The sequence below is a fragment of the Plectropomus leopardus genome, chromosome 14 (genome assembly GCF_026936395.1).
Source record: "Plectropomus leopardus strain MGB_pleo_1.0 chromosome 14, ASM2693639v1, whole genome shotgun sequence".
Taxonomy (NCBI): Eukaryota; Metazoa; Chordata; class Actinopteri; order Perciformes; family Serranidae; genus Plectropomus; species Plectropomus leopardus.
Window position 1 is genome coordinate 13,596,533 of NC_142189.1, and position 27,977 is coordinate 13,624,509.

The window sequence follows — 27,977 nt, forward strand, 5'->3', positions numbered from 1 at the left end:
CCCTTCCCAACAAACCATCAGACAGACACACTGTTTTCACAGCAGACACCTGACTAACATGGGGCTGACATGTAGTGACAAGGCTAGAATTGCACATAGCTTCTTGAGAAACACTGTTATCCTCATTAGCTTTTTTTCTGTTTAAGCGCACTTGCTGATTGCGAGACATTGCACGTTATAGGTTGAATGGCTACACTTGGTGTAATGTTTATTTGATTGCTGTTGCCATTGAGCTGCTTGTTTAAAGTGGTTCCTCTTACACTTTCTGCTCCACTGTGGTTCTCTGTGTGAGGGGAAGTGGACACATCCTGTGTGTTTATGTGTTTCTTTGGCCCTTTTATTTTCACTAAAATATACCCGAGCACACATTTACAACGCACACACACCCTTGTTGCTTCAGCATTGTGTTGTGGTGAGGTGGGGGCACTGTGTAAAAATTATCAGTGCTCCAACAGCTGGGAGTGAGAGCCATGAAACAGCAGGGCTTGGGTCTGCTTTATTGTTTATCTGTTGTTTATGGGCCAGTGTTCAGCTTTAATTACTACACTAAATTAAACTCTAACAGGCACTTAGAGGGAACCAGCTAACACACACACACACATACACACACACACTGTATATTTTCTATACACAGACACACCTCGCTGATCACTCCAGAGCCGAGGTATAAAACGCAACAAGGCTTCCATCTTGCGTTTAGCGCAGACTCTGCTGATCTTTCTGTTGTGGTTACATTTTTTTCAGCTCACTCATTTTTGGATCTTCTTGAGCCTTAAGTGTAGCTATAAAAAAAAAATACACACAAGAGAAAGCAAAGCCAAAGGTCTGGAAAATGCCAGATTCAACAGGCCTTCATGCTCTCTGGGCGGACACACGAAGTCGTGTCCCCACCAGGAATGACCCCCCTCTGGTGAGCTCAACCACAAAGACCTTGCTGAGTGGGGCCCCTGGCCAGGGCCAAGGGAGCTCACCACACTCCCCACGCATACACACACACACACTCACACACAAATGTACCACAATACCATCAAGCGCAGCATGCTCCCTTGGAGCCGAACACTCAAGCTTTCCCTCTCTTCCTCCCTTCCTCTCCATCTCTGCCTCTCTGGGTCTCTCTGGGGAGTCTGTCTATCCGCAGAGCGTGGGGATTGTTCAATTGCTGAGAAAATGTACAAAATTCTTTCTCCTCTCTTCTGTTGAGCCTTTTCCATCTCCAGCAGAATTGTACAGAAAGCCCCTTTTGCTCACCACTCAAGATGTCAACGTGGATTTTGGTCTTCATGCATAGCTAATAATTACAAGTGTGGACTGGAGCTGAGGCACACTCAGACACACACATATACATACCTACCGTGCTGAATCAGTGTTGAGGATTTACAGTTCATGACTGAGTGCATACTGTGTTTGGTGTGGGCATGAGTACTTCATCCTGCTGCTTCATCACACTTTTGGGTGTTTGAACATATTACGGACACCTGCTTGGAAACGAGTGCTATCTTAAGGCACGCACATTCATCAAGTTTAACTCCCTGCAACTGATGTCTCTGATGTTTCAAGATAAGCTTGGAGGAGCTCCAGAAGGACTGTTAATCAAAATGATGTGCAAGCAGGGCCAATGAAGTTATTGTGTGCTACATTTTTGAACCGTCTCCCGTAAACCGCGGCTGTTTGTTTATCTAGCAAGAACATAGGGAGTCACTCTCTAAGAGTCAGTAAGTGAGAGTGCAGAATTTGCCCGGAGGGTGATAATTCATATTTTCTTTTTTTGGAGGGAAATTCTGAGGAAAAGGGAAAAAAAGTCAGTTAAGAGCGAGGTGGGGAGGTTACTGATCTGAGTATTTTACTGAAACCTTTTTCATATGTGTCAGAACCTTAACTGGCAGTCTTTACTCACAGCTGTGAGCATGCTTCACCTTGGTTTACGGATTGACAATAAATTATTCCACAAGAGGGGCAATACATATTTGCACACTTGTTAAATTGTTTTTTGGCACCCGTTCAGAGCAATGCTTGATGCTGAGATACTAAGCTGAAGAATGTGGAAGTGAATTCTGTTCACTGAGCCCATCTTGAGTTGTATGCACTGTATATACAGCACTAAAAAGGTAAAGGAAGGAAAGGTAAGGAAAAGGGAAGCAAGTTAAAACTTTTTACTTCTTACAACCATTTTGGGGAGAAATTGAGTCACATTCAACACAAGGATGCCTCTGGATCAATTTTGAAGTAAATGTTTTTCAAGTCACAGGCCGACATACAACACATCTTTCAAGATGGAAGATGGTGGAAGAAAGTTGATGTTTTTCTTGGCAGCTGAAACCAAAAAGCACCTCACTCTTTCTCCCTCTCCTCCCCTTTCTCTCTCTCTCTCCCATCCATTCTGTCTTCCTCAACTGATCCACATCGTCACCCCTTTTAACAGGGGCCAAGCTGTTAAAGACCCCATTACTGAAGTGAAGCACACATTTCACATTTTCTCTGTGGACTCGTGAGTGTGGACTACAAATTTTATGTGGAAATGTATTGAGATAGGAGGCGAGTTCATGCGTGGAGTGGAGGGAGAGGGAGGGAGAGGAGGGGATAAGGTGGAGAGGTTGGGGAGGGAAGGGTGCTCTGTCAGAATGGAAGGGCCAGAGTCGGGAGTCAGCGAGCGCTTCAAGCGTTAACGTAATTGCAAGAATGTGAAAAATGAGGCGGCGGGGCTCCCGAGCGGAGCGAAAGGTCAGAGCATGCCTCACACAAAACAACTGGCTGGAGGACGGCCTCATTAGACCATTAAATCAGCTGCCCTCTCTCTCTCTCTTTTTCTTGCTCTGCATACTTTTTCACCTTCTCTACTCTTTCACCTCTCGACTCTCTTTTTAAATATCTGCCTCTATTCTATACTTTGTTTCTACCATGAAAGATCTAGCAGTTAGCGCTCTTAAGCGTAGGTCAGGCTCTGGCCCCTGATCTAGTCCAAGCCTATCTTGGCCCGGTGCACGGTGCTGTACCGTAACTGTCTTTGGCCCGTATTGATCCACTGTTACTGGATACGGTGGGGAGAGGAGTCGATAAGTGCTCTGTGGATTACAGGTCACTTGTACTTATGTGTGTAAGATAATCAATAGGCAGTGCATTTCTTTCTCTCATCCTGCCCCCTCCTCTCTCTGTTGTTCCTGCAGTCTTCATCTCCCATGCAATTGCAAAGATGAGTGCAAAAACTCCACCTCTGCTTTGTCTTCCAACCTGCAATTATAAGTGTCTTAAGTACTTCAATATCAGACAATTCAACATCTAATTTGCAGCAATTTCTCTCATTTTTTCTGCAATTGTTCCTTTGCTTTGCTCACCATGCAGGGAGCAGGTAAAAGAAGACTATTCCAAATTAGGATCAAACAAGTGTCACGTAATTGTACATCATTCCTTGATTATGCTTCTACTGTCAAACAAACATATCCTACAGCTTAGCCAAAGCCTAGCTATCATCAACTAGCCTGACAACAGCCTTGTGATCCAACTAGTCCTGACACAGCCAACCGCAGAGGTCTCCTGCAGCCCTCAGTCTGTGGTCAGTAATGGTTCAACTGCAGCTTCTGTCTGAAGAGAAGTTGATTTAAACAGCCCCACCACAGACGCACATCCCATCAATACATTTGATTGCTTATCGGCTAAACGATAGCTTCAAACGGGACGCGACAAGCGGCTTTGCTCTGTGAGCGAGCTGTTATGAGTGTGTATCTGAGCGTGTTTGTGTGTGTAGACGGTGTGATGAAATTTCATGCAAAACCGTGGACACTGCCAGAGGGCACACACACACACACACACACACACACACACACACGGATACAGAAAGAGACACATACACACACACACACACACACACACACACACACTCTGCTGCCGCCAGTGAAAGGAGATCTTGGTGCATTCAAAACAAGAGGAAGACAAGAAAGGAAAGGCCAAGAGCTCATCATCTGTTCTCTCCAGCTGCATTTAATAAACAATTTTAACCTTGCGACGTATTGATGCTCGTCCTCACCTCTAAATTCAGCTAACAGCGTCTGCTTTTGATAATTTACATGTCAAAATTTGATAGCGACCGTGACAAAACTACAAGGCAGATAGCTGACTTGCACAAGCTATCTGTAATAATTTCAAATACATTTGTTTTGAAATGCATTATTGCTGTTTGGCAGGTCGTGTACTAGATAACAGAAGGCTCACTGAGACATAATTAGGGGCTGTTGTGTGCACAAAGTTAATATGGTTTAAATGCAAGCAAGAACTGGCAGAAATATAGTATTAATCACCGCCTTTTGTTCAGCTCTGTAAATAGCAACATTTTTGGAAAGCCCTTTTCTAGGTTGGTGTATTACAGTGGCTTGCATTTGCGTGCAAGTGTAACAGTGGATAAGCGTGTTCATTTTTAGGTGTGACTATGTGTTTACATGGACGCCAGTCAAAAAGCGGGATAATCCAGTGTGCATAAGGAGGGACTGGGACATGTGTGTATAGAGAGATGTGCCATCTATTCAGTGTAGATCTCACATTAGACAGGGTTAAAGTGAAGTGTTGGCAACTCTACCCATGCATGATGATTAATATGTCCCGCATGGACCTGTGCCTGTGTATGTTTATGTGTGCTTGAGTGCAGAAGTGCTTGCATGTGTATATGTATGTGTGTGTGCATATGCATGCCCATTTCTGTGCTGGCTCACCTTGTTCGCTGCTGTTGTCACCGCTCTGTGAAGCGTGTCCCCCGCTGGAGGGCCCCGGTGTGCCGGCTGAGTGTGTGGAGGTGGCGTCATCATGGTCTCTCCAGGAAGCTGGGTTCTGAGGTTTGAAAAGAGAGAAAGCGAGCGTGGGATCCATCCATCCATCCGTGCATCCATCCACATTCCCCCGTCCAAACCGCAAACCAGGAGCAGAGAGAGCAGGAAGGGGGGGGGTGGGGGGGGACAGAGAAAGAGCGAGACCATATGAGTGTGCTGGAAAAGTGAGTGACATCTGTAAGAGTCTACAGGCACTGTGAAGGTCCTTGGCCTGCTTACATTCTCCTGGCAGGGCGAAGAGCCCCATCGCCTTATTCCCAGCTAGCAGACAATCAGGGATGCCACTAAAATCATAGACGAACAGAAAGTAACTAATGCACTAAAGCAGCTGGCAATAAGTCAAAACACTGTAATCAAAGTGTTTCATTAATGCATGAGAGCAAAACGCAGCACTGTTAATGTGGCGTCTGATTTTGAACGTTGCAAGTGGAGCACTTGTGAGTAATTGTCTAAACACACATGGCAGAACCCAGTGGAGTTCGTTTATACCATAACCAATTGAGACTTCCGTGTCAAGTGAGAAATATAGAGGTAAAAAGTCCAAACACACCACAGCCGCCATTAATCATTACCACTGTCAGAAATGAAAATAAGATATGACAGTGATTCTCCCGCTAATCTGCCAAAAATGTGCACACGCCCACACCGACGTACACACACGCCCACAGAGGGCCTGCAGAAATACACTTACGCACACATGCTAATGACATAATAGAGCAAGAAGTATAAACACACATGCACACACACTCACTTTTCTATATACAAACACATGCTGGAAAAAAGTGTTAAATCTCTGCTGGATAACTTCAAAGAAATGTCCATAAACAAATTCATAGCTTTTTAAGGCGTCTTTCTTTTTTTCCTTCCCCTGCTCATTTTCTCTCCTTCTCCTCCTCTTCTCTTTCCTGGTCATTCCCACTGCCCTGTCGGTACACACAGGGAAACAGGATTTTCTACTGTACAGGAAAGGCTTTATCAGTGCCACATGAAGGCAGGCTGGAGGTGGAATTTCCTCTGCCATTCAAGCAATAGAGGGACAGACTGATCACGTCATTTACTACACTCACAATCCAACACACAAAGTTGATACAGTTTCATAGCTCACACAGCCCCAGCTAGTCTTTCCCAATTTAACCTGTCACCTGAGCACGATGACAAAATGTTGGCGAACGTAAGCTCAGCGTTGTCTGGGGCCCTTCGAGAGAAGCGGCCCCTTGAGCAGAGCCCAAGCCAAACAAACACAGGCCTGCACCAAGGCTTCCCACAAACCTCAACCCACTTCTCAGTTCCCGCTATGGGTTTTTTTTCTTCTCCCTCAAACACACACAAACACATATACATACATACGAAAGCAGGGGAAAATGTACACAGAATATTCCAAGAAAGAGACCATTTTTTACCATTTTGTCTAACTTCAGTTCCTGATGAACTTCTTTTCCCTAAGCCCCCGCCAGAGAGGAGCCTGCTCTGCCTGCTTTTGGTGCCCCAGTCAGAGTGAGCTGTACTGGTGGAGGACAGACAGGATTGCGCCTGGAGACTACTGGAGGTTTGCAGGGAAACAGAGGATATAAGACAAGCGGCTGCCGAGCTCCCCTGGGTGCGCAGTCCTGATGTGCTGCTGCTTGTTCTGCTGCGGAGGCGAGGCTGCTGCTATTGCCTGTGAGCAAGGCCCTTTTATCTGCTAAGTTTTTTGGGGAAGGAGGGCTGTTTTCTCAAACAGCTTGGAGCTGAAAACAGCAGACAGAAACACACAAGGCCCTTCAGACCCTCCGCTCCACTCAAGGCCCTCTCAGCGTCAGCTGTTCACCGGATGGCAATCAGATAAAGAGCCTGGAGAATTGCTCAGAAGAGGGGTGCGAAGACAGGGTGAACAATAGCCCCGTGCGTGGGTTTGAGCCCTCCAGAGTGAGCAGAGGGAGAAGTGTCCCCGCTCTGGAGAGGGTTGGATGATTGTGATGTGTTCACTCTCTGGCCCTCTGATCGACACATGGCGTACTTCATGGGAACTGTTATTCTCAACGCAGCATATGCTGAGTAAAATTACTAATGTGGGAAAAGGCAATCAACCCTCTGAAAACAGTCTAATTCTGTCCTATGGAACAAGGAGGTAAAAATCCCAGACTCCCAGAGAGCATAATGTATTTAGGCAGAGCGGCTCTCCGAACGGGCTGTTGTTGTTCCAAGAGAAGAAAATGACTGGGTTCTACTTCCTCACACTGCCGGCAAGATGCGAGACAGACCTGAAAAACTATGCTTGCTGCTCTCACACACTCTCTCTCTCTCTCCAACACTTGCCAGCTACGGCCACAGCACGGTTTTAATGCAACAGCTGAATCGATAGGACTTAATTTAGCTATCATTGCAGAGTAATGTGTCATTTTTAATGGCGCTGGCACTAAATTAAATTCAAAGACACCTCAGCTAATGGTGTTAAAGGGAATGATATTTTGCTGTGATTTGCTACCCTGTGGCTTTAATGGGCCTGTATGCAGAGATATATATAAAGCTTTGTTATTTTGTTTCTTATTGGGTTAAAAAAAAGCAGACCGCAGCAGTTTATATGACCTACTAATACAGCAGTGCAGTATCTTTAATGAAGCACACGCTCCTCTTTTAATACCTGCGAGTCACCTCTCATTCATAACCCCTGCGTCTGCAAAACACGACAACAAATATCACAACAAAAGCGTTAACTTTCCACGCTCAACAAGGCGACAAAAGCAACAGCCTTTCCTCCACATGAATAATTTAGTGGGCCTCTCTGAGCTACGGAGGGTGCATCAGCAGACACCGCGCAATGCAAACACACACAACCATTTTGTCACAACCCTCGTGGGTCTGATAAAGTTCAAACAAGTTGAAGAAAAAAAAACCATGTCACCCAAACAGTCTTCTTCAACCTAAACAAGAAGACAAAAAGGAAAGTGAGGAAGAAGCAAAAGAGGGAAAAAAAGGCTTGTAGCTCATGTGACTATTCCCTAAAGCTGGGCATAATTAGGAGTCAAACATGGTTCATTCCATGCTCTTCACTAATTGTGTTAAAGAGCAGTGTTACCAGGAGGAGGAGGAGGAGAACGCCAGCAAGCTAACGCACATACATGTGCAGGCGGGAACACACACACACACACACACACACACACACACACACACACACACACACACACACACACACACAAGCACAATAGGACTAGATAGAGAATAAGATACAAAAGAAGCGTGGTCTCTTGGGGCAGCCTTTTCTATTTGCTGGGGTTAGCAACTGGCAGCTGATAATACAAGATGTAATTAATATAAAAGCAGGAGACAATATGGGGAGGAAGGCTTGTAGTGGAGCCAGGCCACAGGAGAGCAGGAGAATGCTGCTGTCTCCTCTGCTCCTGTCCCCTGTTTCTCATTTACAAACACCTGCCTGGCACAATCTCACTTCCCTCCCTGCACTCTGCCTACATCCCTAGGAATTTCAAATAAAATTGATTTAGCGGCATCATTGAATTTCCCTCAAATTCCCCTGGAACCCGGAGGAAAGGGAAGAAATCTGTGAGGTAGGCTGAGAACGACTAGCCTCACGTGTGTGTGTGTGTGTGTGTGTGTGTGTGTTGCACTGCAGCTACAGGAGTCCTGTGTGCTGAACATGTACAGAATCGCTGACGCACCAGAAAACACACACAGGACCGTAAATCATAGCGCCAGCTGACATTTCAAGACACATCTTGCTACATTAAAAAAAAAAAAAAAGTAAACAGAGAAAAAAGTCCTCACATTTTTTGTTGGGCTGAGCTCGTAATTATACACAGCCTCTTAAGAAAAGTGTGGGTACACCCCTGTTGAACAACTGAGTGTTTACAACACCCTCAATTATCTAGAATATAAAGAGTCCTTAATTTAGCAGCTAATAATTCACCGGAGCGTGTTTTAACAGACACCAGGGACTGAGTGATTATATTTATGCTGCAAAACTTTCTCTAGGGCAAAAACAACCTTTTTTGCTGTAGTGAACGGCACATTACATGACTACAGAACACACATCAAAATGATTATTCCAAAAGTAAAAATAAAACACATAAGCCGTTATAGATCATGCTACTGTCAGTTATCCTTGTAACAAATTATCCTAAAATATGAGTGTGTAAAATATGCTTAAAGGCAACTTTACTATGTACACCTGTACAATTCATAATAATACAACTGTACTGCCATCACGTGTATTTATAAGATGCCTATAATTATTGTTTTTTGTTGACACTGTCATGGAGGTGTTAATTACATTTTATGTGTTAGCATTGAGGTCATAGTTAGTGGTGACATCAAACTGTAGTGCAGTATACGGAGAGGTGTTTTGTAATATTCTGCTACCTCAAGCAAGGGTGTAGGTTTTGTTTTATGATTGGGAAAGGACATACACATATGACACCGGTTTGAAGAGCCCTCTGCTAGAAAATTTTACTAATCGAACACTTAATATCCTGCACACAGTTAACCCCCCCTCTCCCCATTTTCTCATGTATGTGGATGGAAAGGATAAAAAAATTATCCAGTCCAGTACCACCTTTAACTATGAACTCAATAATAAAAACACAGTTAAATTAAGTAAGTTTTGTACTAATGGGGGAGGGGGGGGCACAAATGACAAAAGAAATATACACCTATGTCCTCATATTATGTGAATGGCAAGGGTTAAAAAAAGTCCATTACCATACCACTTTTAAATATGACCTCAGTAATAAAATAATTTAATTTACACATTTCTGATAATATCAATAAAACGGAACATTGTTATTTTTGTAAAGGTGATTTTTGTTTTACTGAGAGTATGTCTGTACTAACATTAACTGTATGTTGCATTTCAATACATAATCAACATAATCAACATACACGCATCTCATGATTCCAGAAAGACTGTCCAGCAACTGTTTTCATTGCAATCTTTAACAGCATAGTACATGCAGGGAAAGGAAGGGGAGTGTGGGAGATGCAACAAGTGAGCCGAGCCTCTCTCTCCAGCCGCGGCAGCGATGATTAGATATGCCTGCCAACAGGGCCCTGCCTCTGAGCACTAATCAAATAGGAAATGTAAGGCCAGACATCCCACCATCACAAAACAATTGTGTGGAACAGACAGAGCGGTCCAAGTCAACGCTGCACTGTTTTCATGAGAAAGTGGTGGTGTGTGTGTGTGAGGGGGGATCCAAACATACTCGGTCCCTGAGGAGAACAAAGCTAGTTGAATTAGAACACCTCCAAAACGGAGAAATTCCACGGTTCAGCAGGCCGGCTCGGCCCGAGGGCTCTCTGTCCACAGGCGGAGAGTCTGCTGCACCGTGCATAGTGACGTACAGAAACAGGACATTACTGAGCACCCATCTCGGCTGACACGCACACTAAACTACTGCATGGGCACAAGATGAACTATTACTTGGCCCAACCTGTGACATCACCATGCCTGACCAATGTGCTTACAGCCTGTAGCAGAGAATCAAATGTAAACAGAAAGCTTTTTTTTCCTCCTTCTTCCCTTTCCAGCCATGCAGGGTCAAGATAAGCTCCGCCATAACCTCTATGGGAACTACTATCACTCCCTGAGGAAAGCTCTCCAAAACAAAGCGCCGGGACCTGCAAATCCTACACACTTTTCAGTAGAACAAACCTGAAACTGTGCAGAAATTCAAAAGCGTAATGCATATGCATGGAGGAAATGAAAAGCCTTCTGCTAATATGTAAGCTTTACCGGAGAAGCGGCACAATAGCACGAGAAGACACAAAGGCTAATTCATTAGAACAGATAATATTCAGACACTGTTAATTCTATTTGCCTCCCTAATTGGATGTAGCACCGAAGAGACAGAAATTTTATTCATTAATTAAAAGACAAGAGAGCAAAGCATTGACAAGCACACACACACACACTGTATCAACCGTTTACAAATCTACACTGCTGTGTTTTTTTCTTTCCTTCTCTCCATCACCCTTCATGTGTAATACAACATCTTTTTTTTTTTCTTTTCTTTTAATTGGGGATGGGGTTGATCTGAGGAGGGGTGATGAGTTAGGAAGCCTTGGGTGGGCTACATGGTTGAGATAGTCACCGCAAGCGAATAAGAGAAATCAACAGTGTCAGCAAAGGCCTCATCCTGCTCTCACTATACCATAATCCAATCATCTCTAAGACAATGCTGCATTCAAGTGTAAATAAAACTGTGCTTATTATGCTCCGCTGTCAGGTAGCAAGAGACGAGAGGAGGGAAACAGAAAGAGGTAAAAAAAAAAAGGAGGGAAACACATACACACAAACAAGCTCAACGTGCCGCCTCCTTCACAGTGAAGAGCCTCATCATCTCCAGAAAAACCAACTTTCACCAAATGAGATGTAGCCCAGGGCTATATATTAAAAATGCATATCAAAGCAAAGAAAAATGGACGTGAGAGATTCTAACTAAATAAATTAGCATATCTAACTATCAAACCCCCTTTCCTCTCCCTCAATGAGAAAGCGAGGACAGAAATGAATAATAAAATAGAGCCAAATACAAATGAATAAATAAAATAAATAAATCAAGACAAGTAGGACAGGAATTGCTTTCCATCCAGCGGCACAGTTTTTGCAGCCAAATGCATTTTTGTGCATTGTTTCCGATATTCAAAACACATTTTTGGGGCATGAAAAGCTGGAACCCTTTCAATTAGACACGGATATTACTGCTGGAGAAGTTAACTATTTACTACAAGGCTTATGACGGCACTGTGCAATGATCGTTTCACTTTTTGCAATTATTATCTACACTGAAGCCTCATGAGGTGCACACATGCTCTCACACACTGTGCAAAAATAAGGCATTGTATTTTATACATGAAAGAAATAAGCTTGAGTGTGTATGTTTCCAAAATCACCCTTTGCTCAGACAGAAAGAAAAAAAAAGGAAATAAAAAAAACTCTGCTGTTTTTGTCAAATTCATCCCCAGCAATAAAAAGTTCACCAGTGCCACAGAAGTGAAATAAATCCCTCAAAACTTAAATACCTAATGAGGTGGTCAGTTCAAAATGACTCCAAGATAAATGACTTGCTGTGGAACCTTCTTTGTTTATTGCTGCTCCTGATTTGCTTTATTGGCATATCTAATTTTCTAATGATCAAAATATTTCTCCCAAAGTGGACTGATGACAAAGATGGTGTCTGAGCACTGGGAGGCACCATTGGAAATTGGCTTGAGTATCAGCCATCTGCCATGAAACTAAACAGGCTAGTTTATCTAATCTCCACAATATAAACAACAGCATGCCTCATTTCTACACTTGTGTTGGAGGACCACAATATTGCCGTTTTTGACTCAAACCGACCATCGTCATCTTCGCTCTAATTATGGTTTAATTCACCTTGTGCGGTGGTGCTGCGTGGCCGTGTAAACGCGCCGGGCTCTCAAACGGGGGGAATCCGCTGCTATTAGGCCTATAGCCAGACCCAACAGATGCAGCGCAGTGACTTTGCATAACACTTAAATCTGCTTTAATTCCTAATAGGCTTGGCCTTGTGCTGCACAGATATTCACTTGCTTGAAACAGCCCGCCCTCCACCAAAACATTAGCTTTATCACAGGCATGCAAGACGCAATAATTCACAAATATCAACTCAATAATACACTGTCAGCTCGATCCATATTGCGGGGGGGTTGTGTTTATTACACCGAAAATGCACGATTTAAACCAGGGAATCGATCTTCAAATTTAAAGCTACTGTACTTCAGGTGCATATAATTGAATTCAGCATTATGGAGCCTGCAGCCATAAAACGGGGAGCAGAGGAGAGAGCCACTGCAGAGCAAACCACACGGCAATCAATACGAAACAATTAAACACATTAACATCAACAGCAATGGAAGGCCTCCAGACGAACCATCAGATGCCTTGTGAACTTGACATTGATGGTAAGCCTTTAGCTCTGAGATCTATTTCAATAGGCTACCACTTTCTCCACCTCTGCAGCAAGAAAAAAAAATCCACAGCTTTACGCGCAGACCATATCCAGCTCCCACAGCCCCCAAATATAAAGCCCTTTTCTTTTTAAATATTGGCCTAAAGCTAAAGCTTAGCGCTGATACCCTGCTTTAACGTTAAACCTGCGTAACAGATAATTGCCTCACGTTTTTTTTGCAACTCTCCATAATGCACGGCAGCGATTTGCACGCGCACACTCCACTTCACTGCACACACACACGCACGCACGCACGCACGGACGCATTATGCACGCATGACTGCCCCTAATCAAAAGACTAAAACAATAACTCAGTCTATTGTATCACATCTAGCTTTTGACCTTAGAACATCGATCGGCACATTTTCCTTGCAGAACAGAGCATGCTCTATTTACTGATGGCACAGCAGGGTCACACACACACACACACACACACACACACACACACACACACACACACACACACACACCAAGCATAGGGCTAAGTAGCCTCCCCCCCAAAAAAGTTGGCATTATGAGACACATCACACAAATCTGATTATCTATAAACAAGCCGATTATTCATATGCATTGTGTTTTTAAAATAATGCATGCCCCGGTGTTGTCTATCAGCAGCAGAGGCGCACGCAGAGACAAAAACAGCACGTCTCATTGTGAAAATAAAACGCTATTACTTACGTGATCTGCGAGGTTAGTCGACGATCCCGAGAGCTCTTCGTGATCTGATTTTGAGCTGCCATCCCGTTCGTCAATAACTAGATCTATTGGCATTTTTCCTTTCAAACAACTGATGTACCGGTGGCAAAAATTGTCGCAGAGCTCGTGCACCTAAGGAGGAAAAAATAAAGGAAGAAAACACCTTTTTTTCAGGATGGGGAAACAGCCAGTCCAAGAATAACTCCAATTAAGGGGCATTATCGGCGTCGAGGAAACAATAGTGAAACTGTTGCAGTGCTTATTATTCTCCTGAGACTCCAGCAACAAGTTGAACGACAAAAAAAAATAATAATAATAAACGACATGTCGCGAGCTGGTGGAATAATAAGCAGATGAAACTAAATCTGCGGGTCGATAACAATGTGCAACGTGAGCAAAGTGGCTCACATATTTTATCAATAGTCACATATAGTTGGGTAAATAAAAATGTATATTTTATGCAAAATAAAAAACTTTCTCCCAATGCATGCCAGTTTACTTTTAAATATTATCACTGAATATTATTTATAATATTATTTGCATTGAAATACAGTGTGATTGCGCACGCATGCGTCAGAAGAAAAATTATAATATTTACCTTTTCTAATTCCAAGAGGTGAAACCGTAATACTTGTATGGCTTGTATCATCTGGAAAAAATGCAAAATACACACAATTCATATCATAAAATTTACAGCGTTCTTCTTATTTTTTTTACACAACAATATAATATGATAATCCACCCGCTATAAGAGTGCAAATACAGCCAGCAAGAGCTTTTTTTTTTAACTTAACAATGAATCTGCATTTCACAAACTAACTGGTCCACACACACTGGTCAGTCTGGTCAGTTTGATGGGAAGACTGAGCTCTGACAGCGGCAAAATGTGGTCACACAGCTTCACTTTATAACTGATCTGACATCTCTGCGGAACTTTTAATCACATGTTCACATATTTACTGCGTAATGCTGCGGACACTCCAGACAATCCCCAAAACAAGGCAAAAGCGTAAATCGCACTGAAGCGGCAATTGTCGTTATTATTGAGAGACAAGAAAGGCTTACCAAATTGTCCAACTCTGGATTTGATGAAAATAAAGGTTTTTCTGCTCGGACCTAAAATGAAACACCAAATGTTAAAGTTAGTTTGGCATGAAACGTGCGTAAAGTGTCTATTTCCGTCCTGAAATGTAGCCTGCAAGTATAATTCTCAGTGGAAATTCTGCAGAGATTATGCAATATTCATTAATCATAACAATGGAAAGTTTTATTGCAAAAAATAAATATGAAGCAGGGAGAAAACTATGCGCCATGACGCAGCCAACATCTACAATATATGTATTCTTTTACATATAAATATATATATATTTCTAGATTGACCTGTTTGGCAAAGACTGCAATGTCCTCATTGAAGGAGTCTGAGGAGCAGACATCGCCGCCTGCTACGCCGGGCTCCCTCGGAGTACACGTCGCCAACTCGCACTTCTCAAAAACCAGTGCGAGCAGTGGGAATAAAGGGTGACTGCAAGAAGGAAACACAGCCTGAGTACAAGCAGCACACCGGCTCCACAATGCCCACTGCAAAAAATACCCAAGCAACCTGCACATGAGACGGCTCCCTAACCCTAATAATTCTTACTTTACATAAAACAACTGACAAACATAACAGTTTGGATGAGATAATTTTACTTTTACTCCGCGGAAGTTTTTACACACTTGCTTTTAAAAAAGGACCGCGTTTTAATATAATGCAGACAACAACTAAAACAATAAAATCTGTATTTAAGGTTCTTTTTAGAAGCTGGTTGCAATGTGTAAACATGTATCTGGAACATTGTTATTCCTCGCTTTTTGACAAATCGGAGGATTTTAGACTAAATGTGATATTAATCGTCCTGCTGAGACTGACATTTTTTGCAGTGCAAACAAGAAACGGCTGAGAAGAACAAAACTTTACAAAAAATAAGATTGACACACTCTACAGCAGTCAGTGGGAGTTTAGAGAAATTTAAAGTCTGAAAAAAATAAGTGAAATAATAATTTTGCAGTAACACTAAATAACGTGCTGGGGGACCGAGGTCTTTACTAATAAAATTATAGCCTTAAAAGTAAACCAGGGGTGAATAAAAAAACAAGTCTAACTATCGTTTAATCCACGTAATGAGACAAACAGTCACTAAATAATTTTTAAAAACTAAATTACAATTTCAAAATATAAATGCTATTTCGAGAACAAACGTTAACTTTATAAATTGTTTTCAATTTCTTAGTTTATGTCATTTAATTTTGTGTCAGTATTAAACATGAATTCCGCGTGTGAAAACGTAAGTAAAAAAGATGAAGAGGATTTACTCTGCACTACATCCCAGATTATAATGATACACTGTGGATTATAGCACTTTCTGTGTACGTGTGTGAGTAAGCAACGTCTGGAAATATTTTTTTTTTTAAGTTTGCAATCATCACTATCAGAACGTCTAAATACGTTTTCTATCATTGTTTGAGAATAATGTCATTAAAGTACATTTCTGAAAACACACAGTGCGTTGTGACGCGCTGTGTGTGTCTGTCTCACGATATATGAAAACATTTGGGAAGTTTTTGCAGGCTGCAAAGAGGACGTTTAAATGTGTCCAGACTATTTTAAGGATAGAGAAATAATAACGGGTTGGTATATTGAAGCTAACTTTAAAACGTGGAAGAATTGTTGTGATGTTGAAAATAGTTTTTTTTAGAATATTTTATTTCCTGTGACTTTAGAGCTCGTACACAGAGAGCTTCTATATTATTTTATAGCTTCAAGCTCGAGGCTTACTCTAACTTACAATGCGTCTAAAATTACACATCAACAAAACTTCCCCGAGCAACAATAGCGCTCAAAAACTGCGGTTAATGCTGAAGAAAATTTGAATTTCGTGTTGGAAGAGAAACTCCAACAAAACCAAGTTATAAAAAAAAGCTGAAAACTTCTGAAAATAAATAACTGCACACGGATTTGGCTCGTGCAAACCTTACCCATAAATTTGATCTTTATCCCTCTTTAAAACGTCGTTGACAGCAGAGCCCATGCTGGTGGGCATAACGTTTGGATGAGGAGCGTGGGCTCCGTAGTGCTGGCTGGCGTGCAGCGGCGGTCCGTGGTTCAGGTGGTGGACCTGGGGAAGCGGCCGGGGAGCATGCGGGTCCCCGTACATCGACGCCGAGACTCCGTCCATCCCACCGTAGTGGGCCAGCTCATCGTACTGAGAATAAAATAAAAATCAGAGCAAAAGTCAGCCGGGCTGCTCGGTTACTTTTTTAAACAAATGTGAAAAGTGGAAGAAAAAAAGCATGACGTGTTGTTTTGAATATACGCAAAGTGTGAAAATGCGCTGCAGCGAGAACAGAAAAAGTGATATATATGGTATCTGATAAACGCTTTGTCATTACCAAAAACATTAAAACTTCCCCGACAGAGAGTTTGGTGGGTGAAAAGAGCGAATTAGTTTGGAGTCTCCTGTGAAACTGCTCCACGACTGTCGTGGAGGCTTGTCGGTGAGAGCAGAGGCTGTCACTTTGCTTGAAGAGTAAGGGCGCTGCAAAAATGTCAAATATAGCCGCTTTGATATGAATACTTTGTGAATTTGCCACCACCCGACAAGAGGTTATCGATACGAGTGGCTCCCTACAGTGGATTTGAAACAGGTAAGTGTAGGAGATTTAAAACCTACCCTTTGCGCCATCAGGCTGCGCTCCAATAAACTCCTGAATCTGTCGTATATTTAATATCCCAGTCCCGTTTAGAAAGTGATTTAGAGGCAAGATTCCTTTTTCAACCAACTTTGCGACTTCTCCTATTCGCCAGTGTGGTTCAGTAGAAAGCGAAGCATCGGGGAGTTTTGCAATTTTTCTTGTTTTCCCTCTTTCCTCGGAAAAAAGAAAAAGAAAAAAATGCGCCAAAGTGAAGGTTACAATCGGCCCATCAACAACCTGCATGTAACTAAACTGTCGTGTCTCATGGCTTTTTGCCACTCCAGCTGTCAATCAAAGCCAGAGGTTGTCAAGGTAATGAATGAATGACGGTTGGTGATGATGTTCAAGAGAAGGGCGAATCTTTTTAGTCCGTTTTCATCCCGCAAGTCCGCGTCTCCTTTAATGCCTCCAGATCGCTATCTTGTTTTATTATCACTGTAAAAAAAGAAGAAGAAAAAAAGCTGAAGAAATTAAGAGATTGCGATTCAGATCTTCTCTTTCTTTTCCCCCGTAGGTATTTCGTCTATCTGGCGAGACTGAGATGAGTGAGTGTCAGCGAGTGTTGGCAGGTTGGCTGCTAGCTTGCTTATAGAAACAGAGTCAGTTCGCAGCGCTGAGCGGTGGGCGAATGAAATGACGGATCCCGGAAGTAGCGGTGGCCATAGCCAGTCCTACAGCAGCTCCAGAAAAGAGAGAGGAGAGACCAAATCTTGTGATATGCAGAGTATATGCGAGGCGCAGGGACGGCTTCAACTCCACACTGGGGGTAAAAAAGCCAAACACAGCTCCAAACTCCCACCCAATTCTTTTGCGCCGTGAAGAGTCCTGAAGGAAAAAAGGCAAGAGAAGACTGAATGAGGAAGGTTTAGCAGCGCGGACACATCGACTGCAGCTCAAATCAAACATAATATTCAACACATGAATAATGATTTAGAGTAAAAAGTTTATTTTAACGCACAATTACGCATGCAAACTTTTACGCACGGTTATAAGAGATACATATTTGAACTTTTATCCACAAAATATTATAAAACATCTTCACAGCTGAGATTAATACAAAAGCATGACGCTTACTTGTTATCTGTTTTGTGCTTATAAGCTGCTGTGCCTAATATCTCAGTAATACCTCCTAATCTTACAGCTAATTATCTCTCTGCTTTTTTTTTTTTTTTTTTAGCAAATTAAACGACACGCAGCACCCCTCTAAGCCCAGAATGAACTTTTCCAAGAGGGAAAAAAAGCTTTTGTGGAGAAAGTAATTTTGTATGTTTCTTTCGTCCAATCGCGTCTCTTGATAGAAATCCGTGCCTTTACCTCAGAGTAGTCAATTATCAAAGCTCCCCGAGATCATCAATCATGTGAGGAGATTGAAGTTTAGAGGAGGAGCTCCGGCCATCGATTGCAGTGGAGCCCTTTTTGGAGCCTGAGCACTTTTACGCACAAAACAGAAAGCAGGCCATCTATCTATCTTTCTATCTATCCCCACTTTTAATATTCCATCAATGCTAATATGGCATCATGGCTGTATTGATAGACTCTCACATAAAGGCTCCATTTATGGCTCCGTGACATTTTTTTTTTTTTTTTGATGGTGGAAATTAATTATTCACAGGTTAGGATTAAGGTAGACACACGCTCAGGGGAAAGATGGGCTGCGGCTACCGGTGGAGGGTCAATAAACTCTCCCAACAAACAAAAACAGAGTTGAGGGTCGATTATAGAAACAGCAGTTTTTTTAAGAAGAAAAAAAAACGATTTAATAAATGAAACCGTGACAACAGTTATGTTTGTTGGCATAAAGGGGGGTGGGAAGTGTAGGACTGCAGGGTTTGACAAACGGCTGTGTGGACATTTCAACGTGCAATACCCCGGGAAGGAGCTGCAGAGCGGTGCGCAGAGAGAGCCAAGGCACTCACCGTCTCCAAGTCTCTCTTTACACTCTGTAAACACAACCAGTCCGGCTGCTATTGAAGACTGATATTTTTATAAGCTAAATACTATGGTTCACATTGATTTGTGCTCTAACGCTTGACTTTTTTTTCAACCTCCTCCTTTGGACAAGCATGGTGAGTAGAATAAAGCTTATACTGTATCTTTTCTTGTGAGCGCGCCTCCTTACGCGGCGCAGTGAAAGTTTTTGAGTATAACAATACTCTTATATGTTTGTTTAATCCGCGCAAAATATCCTAAAAACTAAAAGCGATTTTTAAAAAATACTTTCAAATCTTTCATTTTTGCCGCATTTTCTCCGTATTTATTATGAAAATATGTGATTTGCCCCCGAGGAGAGTGATGTAAACACCCGAAGAGCGTGTGAAAATAGCAGAGGCTAATTACGCGTGTCCAATGCACCGCTCCACAGAAACACATCCTTCCCTATAAAACTTCCCAGCAACGACTACCTCTAATCTAACGACGCGGATTTTTTTTAAACTCCTTCCTTTTGTGAACTATTTATTTGAGTAATTAATGGGAGCCATAAACACGACGCATCATCATTAACGACATTTAGGGCTTGCGAAATGGGTTAATTTCGCTTAATAACAGTCTTCTGACGCGACATTACACAAGTCGGTGTTTAATTTTCTAATTTTATTTTAATCATCATTCACTCAATAGGTAATTAAAATTAATTTTCCCCTCATAAACAAGACCTGTGCCAACTTAAACTCCCCTGCTTACAACCTGAGCGCGTTTACAAGCCAGATAATTCCACTAGGACACCTATTACAGACAATTTTAAGCAGTTTTAGATTTCTCAGTGACTCTTTTTCAGGTGCGCACACATCTTACGAAAAAAAAAAAAATCAGTGGATGGCATTAACAGGCGGTAAAATTTCATCTGGTGGTGTCAAATTGAGGTCAGTTTAGGGTTAAAGCTCTCGGTGTCCGTGTGGGACATGGCCAGCTGCGTTTGGATTCATTAGAGGGGGGAGAGAGGATCCATTTCAAGGAAAACACTACTGGGACAATCAGCAGGCTAAAGATCCACTGCATGTCACATCCTAAAGGTGCAACCAGGACCCGCCTGCATGCCACCGCACCAACTCTTCTGTTTATTCTTTGCAGGACTTCCAATCCTCTCCTCTCTCCCTCCTCTATCCCTGCAGGGCTCTCACACACAAGCCTGTTGCTAAATATGGAGAGAAAAAACGCATTGTTGATTTAATTCCCTCAAAAAGATCACTGATATGAAACGAGCTTCAAATCCTCTTAGTGACCTTAAACACTCCTGGAGAAACAATTGGCGCTCAACGGCAGGAACAAATAAAATCGCCCTAATCTTGTTTGTAACTTTGTTCTTCTTTGGCCCTCTTCAGTATTTGAGATTATGTAAATGAGAGGAGCTAATGTATAGAGGCGATGAGATAAGACTGGATCATAGACTGACTACTGGAGAGGCTCGGGAAGTAAAAACCTTGCTGCATGCCCATTTTTGCTTTTTTTTGGCAATAGTTTTAAAATTAAACAAATGCAGCTGCTGGTGCGTAATTTAACTTTAAAGTTTACTTTTGCATAAAGTTTATTAAATTTCGCTTTGCATTATTCCTGCTGTAAACAAGACTCCTTTAATCATCTCCACAAACTAAATTTTCTTCATTTTCGAACGTTTTTGTTTTTGTTTTGTAAATATAATTTTATTTATGATTTGTTTATAACAATTTGGCTCCTCCGTGTTCCCTCTATCTCAGAAAGCATTACCTCAGTCATCTGAATCTGAACTCTTTTTGACCCCCGGAGTGAAATGTGACTATAGGGTTTCAGAAAGTGGAGTGAGCAACTCAAATACTTGTAAAAGTTTCGCGACTAACTGTAAATTCTTCAGCTCCAAAGCCTCATTTTCCCCTCCACCGATTCTCAGAGTCTGGTGTCAGAGGGTTAGTAAAGGGAGGAGGGGGAGAGACACACACACACACGAAATGTAACTGTGGCTTTCCCTTTATAGACTCACTAGCAATTATGCGGCCCTCTAGCGACACCTGGCGGCCGCAGCCGTTGCCGAGGTGTCGAGAGCGTTGCAACAAACGAGAAGGCCCACAAAATTAAAAGAAAAAAAGGAATAAATTTACACAAAAACTACACACAAATATCAACAAAATTATATTTTAAAATTAAAACCAAAGCGACTGCAATCAAATTATTATTTTCTGACAACACATCAACGTAAATCTAAAATATGAATATTATAAAATGCAGATTTTGTTTTAGTGTCCAAATCGTGCATTTTTTTTCTAATTCTTAATTTATTTGCTGGCGATATTTTGACCATAAATTCAGTTTTAACAGTTTATACCGTCACAGCTGAAGCTGTTACAAGACTCTGACTGTGTGTCACAAAATGGAAAAATGTGGCCTTTAGTAGTCCTAGTTTGTCTCTAATTAAGTCTGCAAAAATTATTTTTCAACTTTTGAACTGATGTGATTTTCAAATTAATTTTGAATGAAAGTTGTACTTCCATATTTATATATTAATCCGAAATAGATAAATCAGTATTTAATACGCAACCTTTTATCTAAACCAACAAACAATGACGCTTCTATATTTTAATATTAATACAATCTTCATTTTCTGCTAATATACGCGTTATTTCTCGTTAGAATAAAGAATGAGACCTGCAAGAGTTAAACCATCCCAAAGTGAAGCCTAAAAATATTGAAAGAAAAAAACAACATTAAAATAAGTATTGTTTTTATTGGGAAAACAGCGCGTAAAAGTAATAAACACATTAGGAAAATATCAAAGTAAGAGAAAAAAAATCTTTTCTATGGCGTTAAATTCTTAAAGATGTAAAAACACAGCGCGTTTTTTTTAAACGAATTTTTAAAGCAAAGAGGATTTGTCTAAAATGCAAAAATAAATATATTTGTGTGGAACTCGCAGCTCTGTGGCATGTGTGCAGCCTCTGTGCAGCCTCAGCTCTGCTCGGCTGTGACACAGTTTGAACAGGTCACCGCCGAGATTAGAGCCCGTCGTTAACGCCTGTGCGGATACACCAAATGCTGATTTAATGAGCTTGCATTGGGTGTTTGTCCCAGAATACCTGGTGTGCATGTTAGTAACGCCACACACTATAATCCCTGTGTTTCCCCCTTAACACGTGGCTTTAGGGACAGCCTATACCCACATCCACAAAGGCGCGTGAGCAGATTTGAGTATGATTTTTTTCCCCTTTTTATTTCAGTTAGATTGAACAGGTCGAAGCCTATAAGGCCCGTATCCAGCCACATTACCAGATGTAATTGAGAGAAGTTTAAGTGGAGGCCGGGAAACCGAGGAGTTAATAGCGGTGACCCTCTTGCTGTGCCTCTGTCGCTCATCATTTATCAGGCTTAAGGGGCTTAAACAGGCAGCACAGACCCACCTTTTATTACATATCAAACCCTCTCTCCCTTATCTACATTATAGGAAATGCATGCATCGTTGGCTGTTATGCGGATTTGGAAATAGAAACATGTCCAATAAAGTCGCCCTCCTCCGCTGATCAGAGGAAATATGGCTTTAGGCGCTGCACAGACAACCCCAGCGCTTTAAGCCTTTATTAAATTGTCTTAATTCCCCCTCTCCACTTTGAAATGAATACAAATTCCACTCTTGTGTTGTTTGTCCGGAGCGGAAGCGGGGGAAATGTTTTCATGGTTCCAATATGATTATAAAATTGTTAAAGCCTCCGAGTGCAAGCAAAAAAAAAAAAAAAAACTGTTAAAACTTGTGCACGTCCGAAATAATGCATGCAGCGTCCAAACGCGGGGAGTGTCAGGGACATTCAACAAGGCTGTAAAGAATTTGCATATCCTTTCCCAACTCAGGCCGAAGATAGCAGGCGAAACCTATCTGCACAAATGGACGCTGCTTTATTCATATAATTAATTAAAAGGTGAGGAAAAAGAGACGTCTTTGTGAAAAGTTGGATATTTTTAGCCTGTCTTCTGTGATTTGCGTCATTCTCCCTTATTTATAGCCTTAGTTAATTACACGTCCTTTACAAGGGGACAATTAAAACAGCTGCTTAGTTATTTTTGTGATTTAAAAATGGCTTTTTAGAGAAAAAGCTAAAATCAATTTTATTTAATATTTGAGTACACGAGAGATTTATTGTGTGTTTTTTTTCCTTTAAGAAATGCTGCCACAGTGTTTCAGTTAAACTTCAGGGCCACGTTGTCTCCTGGTTTCCTCCAAGGAGAGCTCAGTCAGTCAGCCTGAACGCAGCTGCATTCACATGGAGTGACGGATTTTGATATTCTAGTCACACAACAGAGTAAACACTGCTCTCCTATTCAATAAACATCATTGACAAGGTTCCATATCCAGCTATTTGAAATACTGAGCCAAATCCCATTAAAAATACGCATTTTTTTATTTATAAATGAAGAAAATCACTCTTATTTTTTTCTTCTAGTTGTTTCAAACAAAAAAGTTGAAAAAATGATGTGCATGTTGTGACAAAAAATAATGTAATTTTTGTAATTTTGTGATGATTTAATGTAACAGCATTAAAGACATTTTAAACTGTCTTTCGCTTTTCTCTTCTCTTTTTCAAAATGTGTACTCATGTGAAACACAACCAAGCTCATAAGAAAAAGGTTTCACTGAATATCACACACACACACACACACACACACACACACACACACACACACACACACACACACACACACACACACTATAATCTAATCAAATGACTGAACCCAAGAGACATAAAGTGGTTATTTGAGTTATAATAAACTTGCACTTCTCTCTTGTTAATGCATTTAAGTAGTAACCCAACTATGTTTGGTCTCCCTTCACAGCATGGGGCAGTCCCAGCAGAAAACACCACTACTGAAGCCTCAAAAACACACACACAACTTGCTTAACACAACACACTCTTCCTCATGACTCCACTCATACTTGCAGAAAACAATGCAAGTAAACAAATGCAGATAGTTTGTTTGTTTTGTTTTGTCCCGCTTGGTTTTTTTTTTGGTTTTTTTTACTGTTCCCATTTCCATCTTCTCTCCCATACCCACAGCCCAGCTCTCTCCCTCCCTCCCCTCCTTTCCTCCCCTCCCTCCCTCCCCTCTGCTTCTGCAGGAGTTCACATGATCAAGCAAGGTACCCAGGTAATTACCTGGCATTGTCAAATAAAGCGACCACTGATTCAAATGAGGAGTGAAATATCAAAGACCGGCATTGCCTTTGCAGCCACTACTTATCCACACAGGAGACAGAGAGGAGATCTGAGAGCTCGGGGACCTGCAGGGAGGCAACAACAACACTCAGCCTTCCCTTCCTGGATAAATATCACCAATGGAAGCAACAGAGCCAAACATGCCCAGGTTCACCAGTAACAGCAGATTTATTTGTATTACATATCCTACTTGTCCGTTATTAGCTCGTGGTATCCTTTATAGTGGCTGCAGTGCAACTTTAACAAGAGGGATTTTGCTGTTTTCCTGGACCTTCCTGATATGCAGACGTGCTCGGAGGTTCTGATTGTGCGCTGAAGCTGTCATAAGCAGACAGGTCATGCATTGTTACCAAACTTCTGTTACAGCATTTATTCTATATTTGTGGATCAGATACAAAGGGAGGAATAAAAAGAAGCTATAGACGCCAAGATTAGAGCTGAACGCTGTGTTAATGTCTGGCAGCTCAAAAGTCCAAAGTCCTCAGCGTGATTGGCTCAGATAACCGCAGCAATCATTCAGAATTTGCAGAGTTTCTATTTTATTTTCTTGCCGAGAGTTGGCTCAAATTAACTTTTTAAATCAGCGTGCACCCCTTCTCTCTCATAACATAATTTAATATACTGTGTAATTTCTCCTGCTGGTGCCTTGATTCGAGCACGGCTGACAACAAGACCTTTGACACTTTGACACAGTAAGTGGAAGGTGATCTCAATGAGCAATGTCATCGCTGTGGAAACAACCCCTTGTATACGAAACCTCATTTCTGCTCCCCTCACGTTCCAACAAGACAAGCGGCGTCCTGGGATTTCAGTTGAGCACAGAGAGAGTACCTGTAATTTGACTTGCCACGTCTAAATGGAAGTTGAATAGGTTACATTGTGCAACAACAAATAAAATGCTCGCAATGCTTTAGTGACTGTTTTTCATGGTTGGAGGCGAAATAAGGCTGGTGACGATGTTTGAGTGTTTAATGCTATAAACACACAGACTTCCCTCCCTCTGGCATATGGAAGGCTCCCAGGGACACTTTGCGTGTAAATATTCATAGGGCGATGGGACGGGCTATTAATTATTAAGCACAGTAAAGAAGTGTAATACTTCAGCATTTAACACATGAATCTTATTTTTTTTATTTGCTGCACCTGAGGATGAACATTTGGAGATATTTTTCACAAAACAGTTCTCACTGTGAGGTTGAAAATATAAGGAAGTGCTTAAGAATGATGACTTTTGAGGAATAAAGAGTAATAATTCTCAAATATGTGCAATGTGTGAGAATATACATAATTAACACCTGAGCTAAAAGGCAACATTAAACTGATAACAGTAAAGCAATAAGTCTATTTTTTTCTGCTATATCAAAAGTAATGGCATGACTGCTGTAACTAAAATCTCCTTTGATTTGTCGCATTTGAAGTGGGAGTTTGAGCACTTCCTGCATAACTTTCCAGGTGAACTACATCGGCACTCATTCCTGCAGCTGTGCCTCGTGACAGACTGACACAGCATGATGGAACTCGAGTTGGGCCACCAGTGAGAGGTGGTTGGAGGTCCATACCTGAGCTTCATACTCCACACATCTGACAACTTAGGAGAGAATTGCTCCTACATGACCATAAAGCTAGAAAGGTTCAGGTACAGTGAATAATTGAATTATCTGACAACCTAGGAGATAAGTGCTCCTACATAAGTATAAAGTTGATAAGTGGGAAGTACAGTGAATACTTAAAACATCTGACAACCTAGGAGAGAAGTGCTCCTACATAACTGTAAAGTTAGAAAAGTTAAGGTATGGTAATGGTTAAATGATCTGACAACCTAGGAGAGAAGTGCTCCTATGAGTTTAAAGTTAGATAAGGGGAGGTGCAGCAAATAGTTAAATAAAGTGTAATTCTACACTTGTGGTTTTTATATAGATACTAACAGTGTTGTGCTGATGTGGTATCGTATTAACGACGCCACTTTTGCATCTACGGAAAAACGCACACATGTTATTTTTTCTTATATATGTCTCTCCAATGCGGCATGCATTTCTGAAATATGGAGACATGAAGCAGAACGGGCTTTTCAATTATAAGTGCAAAAAAATGACCTAGATACAATCAGGTCTTTGAGAGTTCACATCCTATTGTGTCACTGACAGAAACGAACCAGTGATCTACATGATCTGTGTTGACACGAGTGGAAATCAAAAAGGACACTGCCATCCCGTAAGATCCCCGCAATTCAATTCATTTGTGCCCTGAAAAACTCGGTATCATCTGAGTGGAATTGAATTAACAATTTCCCTAGCTGATTTGGTCTTTTAAAACCCTCATTACACAGAAGCATTGTATATATTATGGAATCCCTCGGAGGAATATGGAACGAGGAGTCTATGTTCATCCTATCATCACCGAGTTGTAATATTATAATCAATTAGCATGGATGAACTAATTGTCCAATCTCTCACTTGCTAATTAACCCTGGAAATATACTAAATGGGACAAACTAATGCACCATTTTTTTAAAGGGGGATGCACAAATTGAGCTCATGCTTTAGTTAGGTTTCTTCGGCGGGTCGTCAATATGTATGAGCTACATCAAAGCGTAGAGATAGAAATGAGGCCTGCACAAAAAGCGGAGCATGTTTCAGATACAGAATATGCAAATGTGTTGGTTTTTGTTGAACTCTGGTGTTTGCATAACATTGCTTGACACAGTCTATGAGAGCTTTTCTGTGCCACTTGTGTACAGACTACAAAACACACTGTCCTTTGGGATATTTTAGTTTAAAAGGCACACTCTGCATAAATACACTGAATTTCAATGTGTCTGGTTCTTGTTTCCGAATGGCCGCGGCCTAAATGTGTCTGAAATTACATAATTTTGTGTAGAGAAGGGTGTGTTTAGTAGAGTTGATCATTATCACTCAGTCACATGAATGTCATAGTCAGTGTCACAGCAGTTTAACAGTTTGGCTAGACAAAAAGGGTGTCAACACTAATGCTGGGCAAAAGAGCAAAAGTTCTGACTCCAACAATCAAAACCTGAATAAGACGTGCCAAGAAAATCAGTGAGACATTTGCTCATGTAACTGCACTCTCAAGTTTCCAGGGAGTTGCCCTCAGCTGACTTAGAGAATGAATCACTAACAAGAAAAAACAATAAACCTACTGTAAAAGCAGAGTGTCTTTTAATTTGAACTTAATGTATGAAAAACAAATATTTAACCAGCTTTTAAAAGTCAGTGACATTATTTCTTTATTGCAAGGACATAAACATCTAAAAAATAAATGTCACATTCATACGAGCCTGCTTTTTGTTTACTGCATGAGCCAGGGATAAAAAATTGGGCAGCCAACTTTTTGTTTTTGCGCCTCAGTCCTTTGTTCTGTGTTGTTGTCAAATTTGAAATTTAATCCTATTTTTCACCTGACTCCATCTGTAGGAAAGATATCCAGCATTCTCCTTTAATATTCACTGGTTGTTAATTATTAAAGGTATGTATTTGAATTATAAATATACTAGTTATACAGAAGTAGGCAAAGCAGGCATATAGCCCGAGGCTAAATTCCTCCATTACCCATTATTTTCCAGTCTGCCGTCTCCATATGCCTGCCTC

At 41.4% G+C, this 27,977-nt stretch overlaps 1 protein-coding gene and 1 long non-coding RNA gene across 5 annotated transcripts in view; one reads left to right on the top strand and one right to left on the bottom strand.

Annotated features, from left to right (window-relative positions):
• Positions 1–18,414, bottom strand: part of meis2a (Meis homeobox 2a) — an 89,598-nt gene extending 71,184 nt beyond the window's left edge. For all 4 annotated transcript variants that reach the window (XM_042500278.2, XM_088087067.1, XM_042500280.2 and 1 more), the window contains exons 1-8: positions 18,278–18,414; positions 17,182–18,028; positions 16,487–16,713; positions 14,852–14,993; positions 14,537–14,587; positions 14,070–14,120; positions 13,454–13,603; positions 4,698–4,812 (exon numbers count right to left, since the gene is read on the bottom strand). In XM_042500278.2, coding sequence (XP_042356212.1) covers positions 4,698–4,812; positions 13,454–13,603; positions 14,070–14,120; positions 14,537–14,587; positions 14,852–14,993; positions 16,487–16,713; positions 17,182–17,193 — 748 coding nt within the window. In that variant the 5' untranslated portion in view covers positions 17,194–18,028; positions 18,278–18,414. The remainder of the gene's footprint in view (positions 1–4,697; positions 4,813–13,453; positions 13,604–14,069; positions 14,121–14,536; positions 14,588–14,851; positions 14,994–16,486; positions 16,714–17,181; positions 18,029–18,277) is intronic.
• A 127-nt stretch (positions 18,415–18,541) lies between these two features.
• Positions 18,542–23,716, top strand: LOC148187440 (uncharacterized). The gene is made up of 2 exons (XR_015778590.1): positions 18,542–19,269; positions 23,321–23,716. It is a non-coding gene; the product is annotated as an uncharacterized LOC148187440 (long non-coding RNA).
• The last annotated feature ends 4,261 nt before the right edge of the window (positions 23,717–27,977 follow it).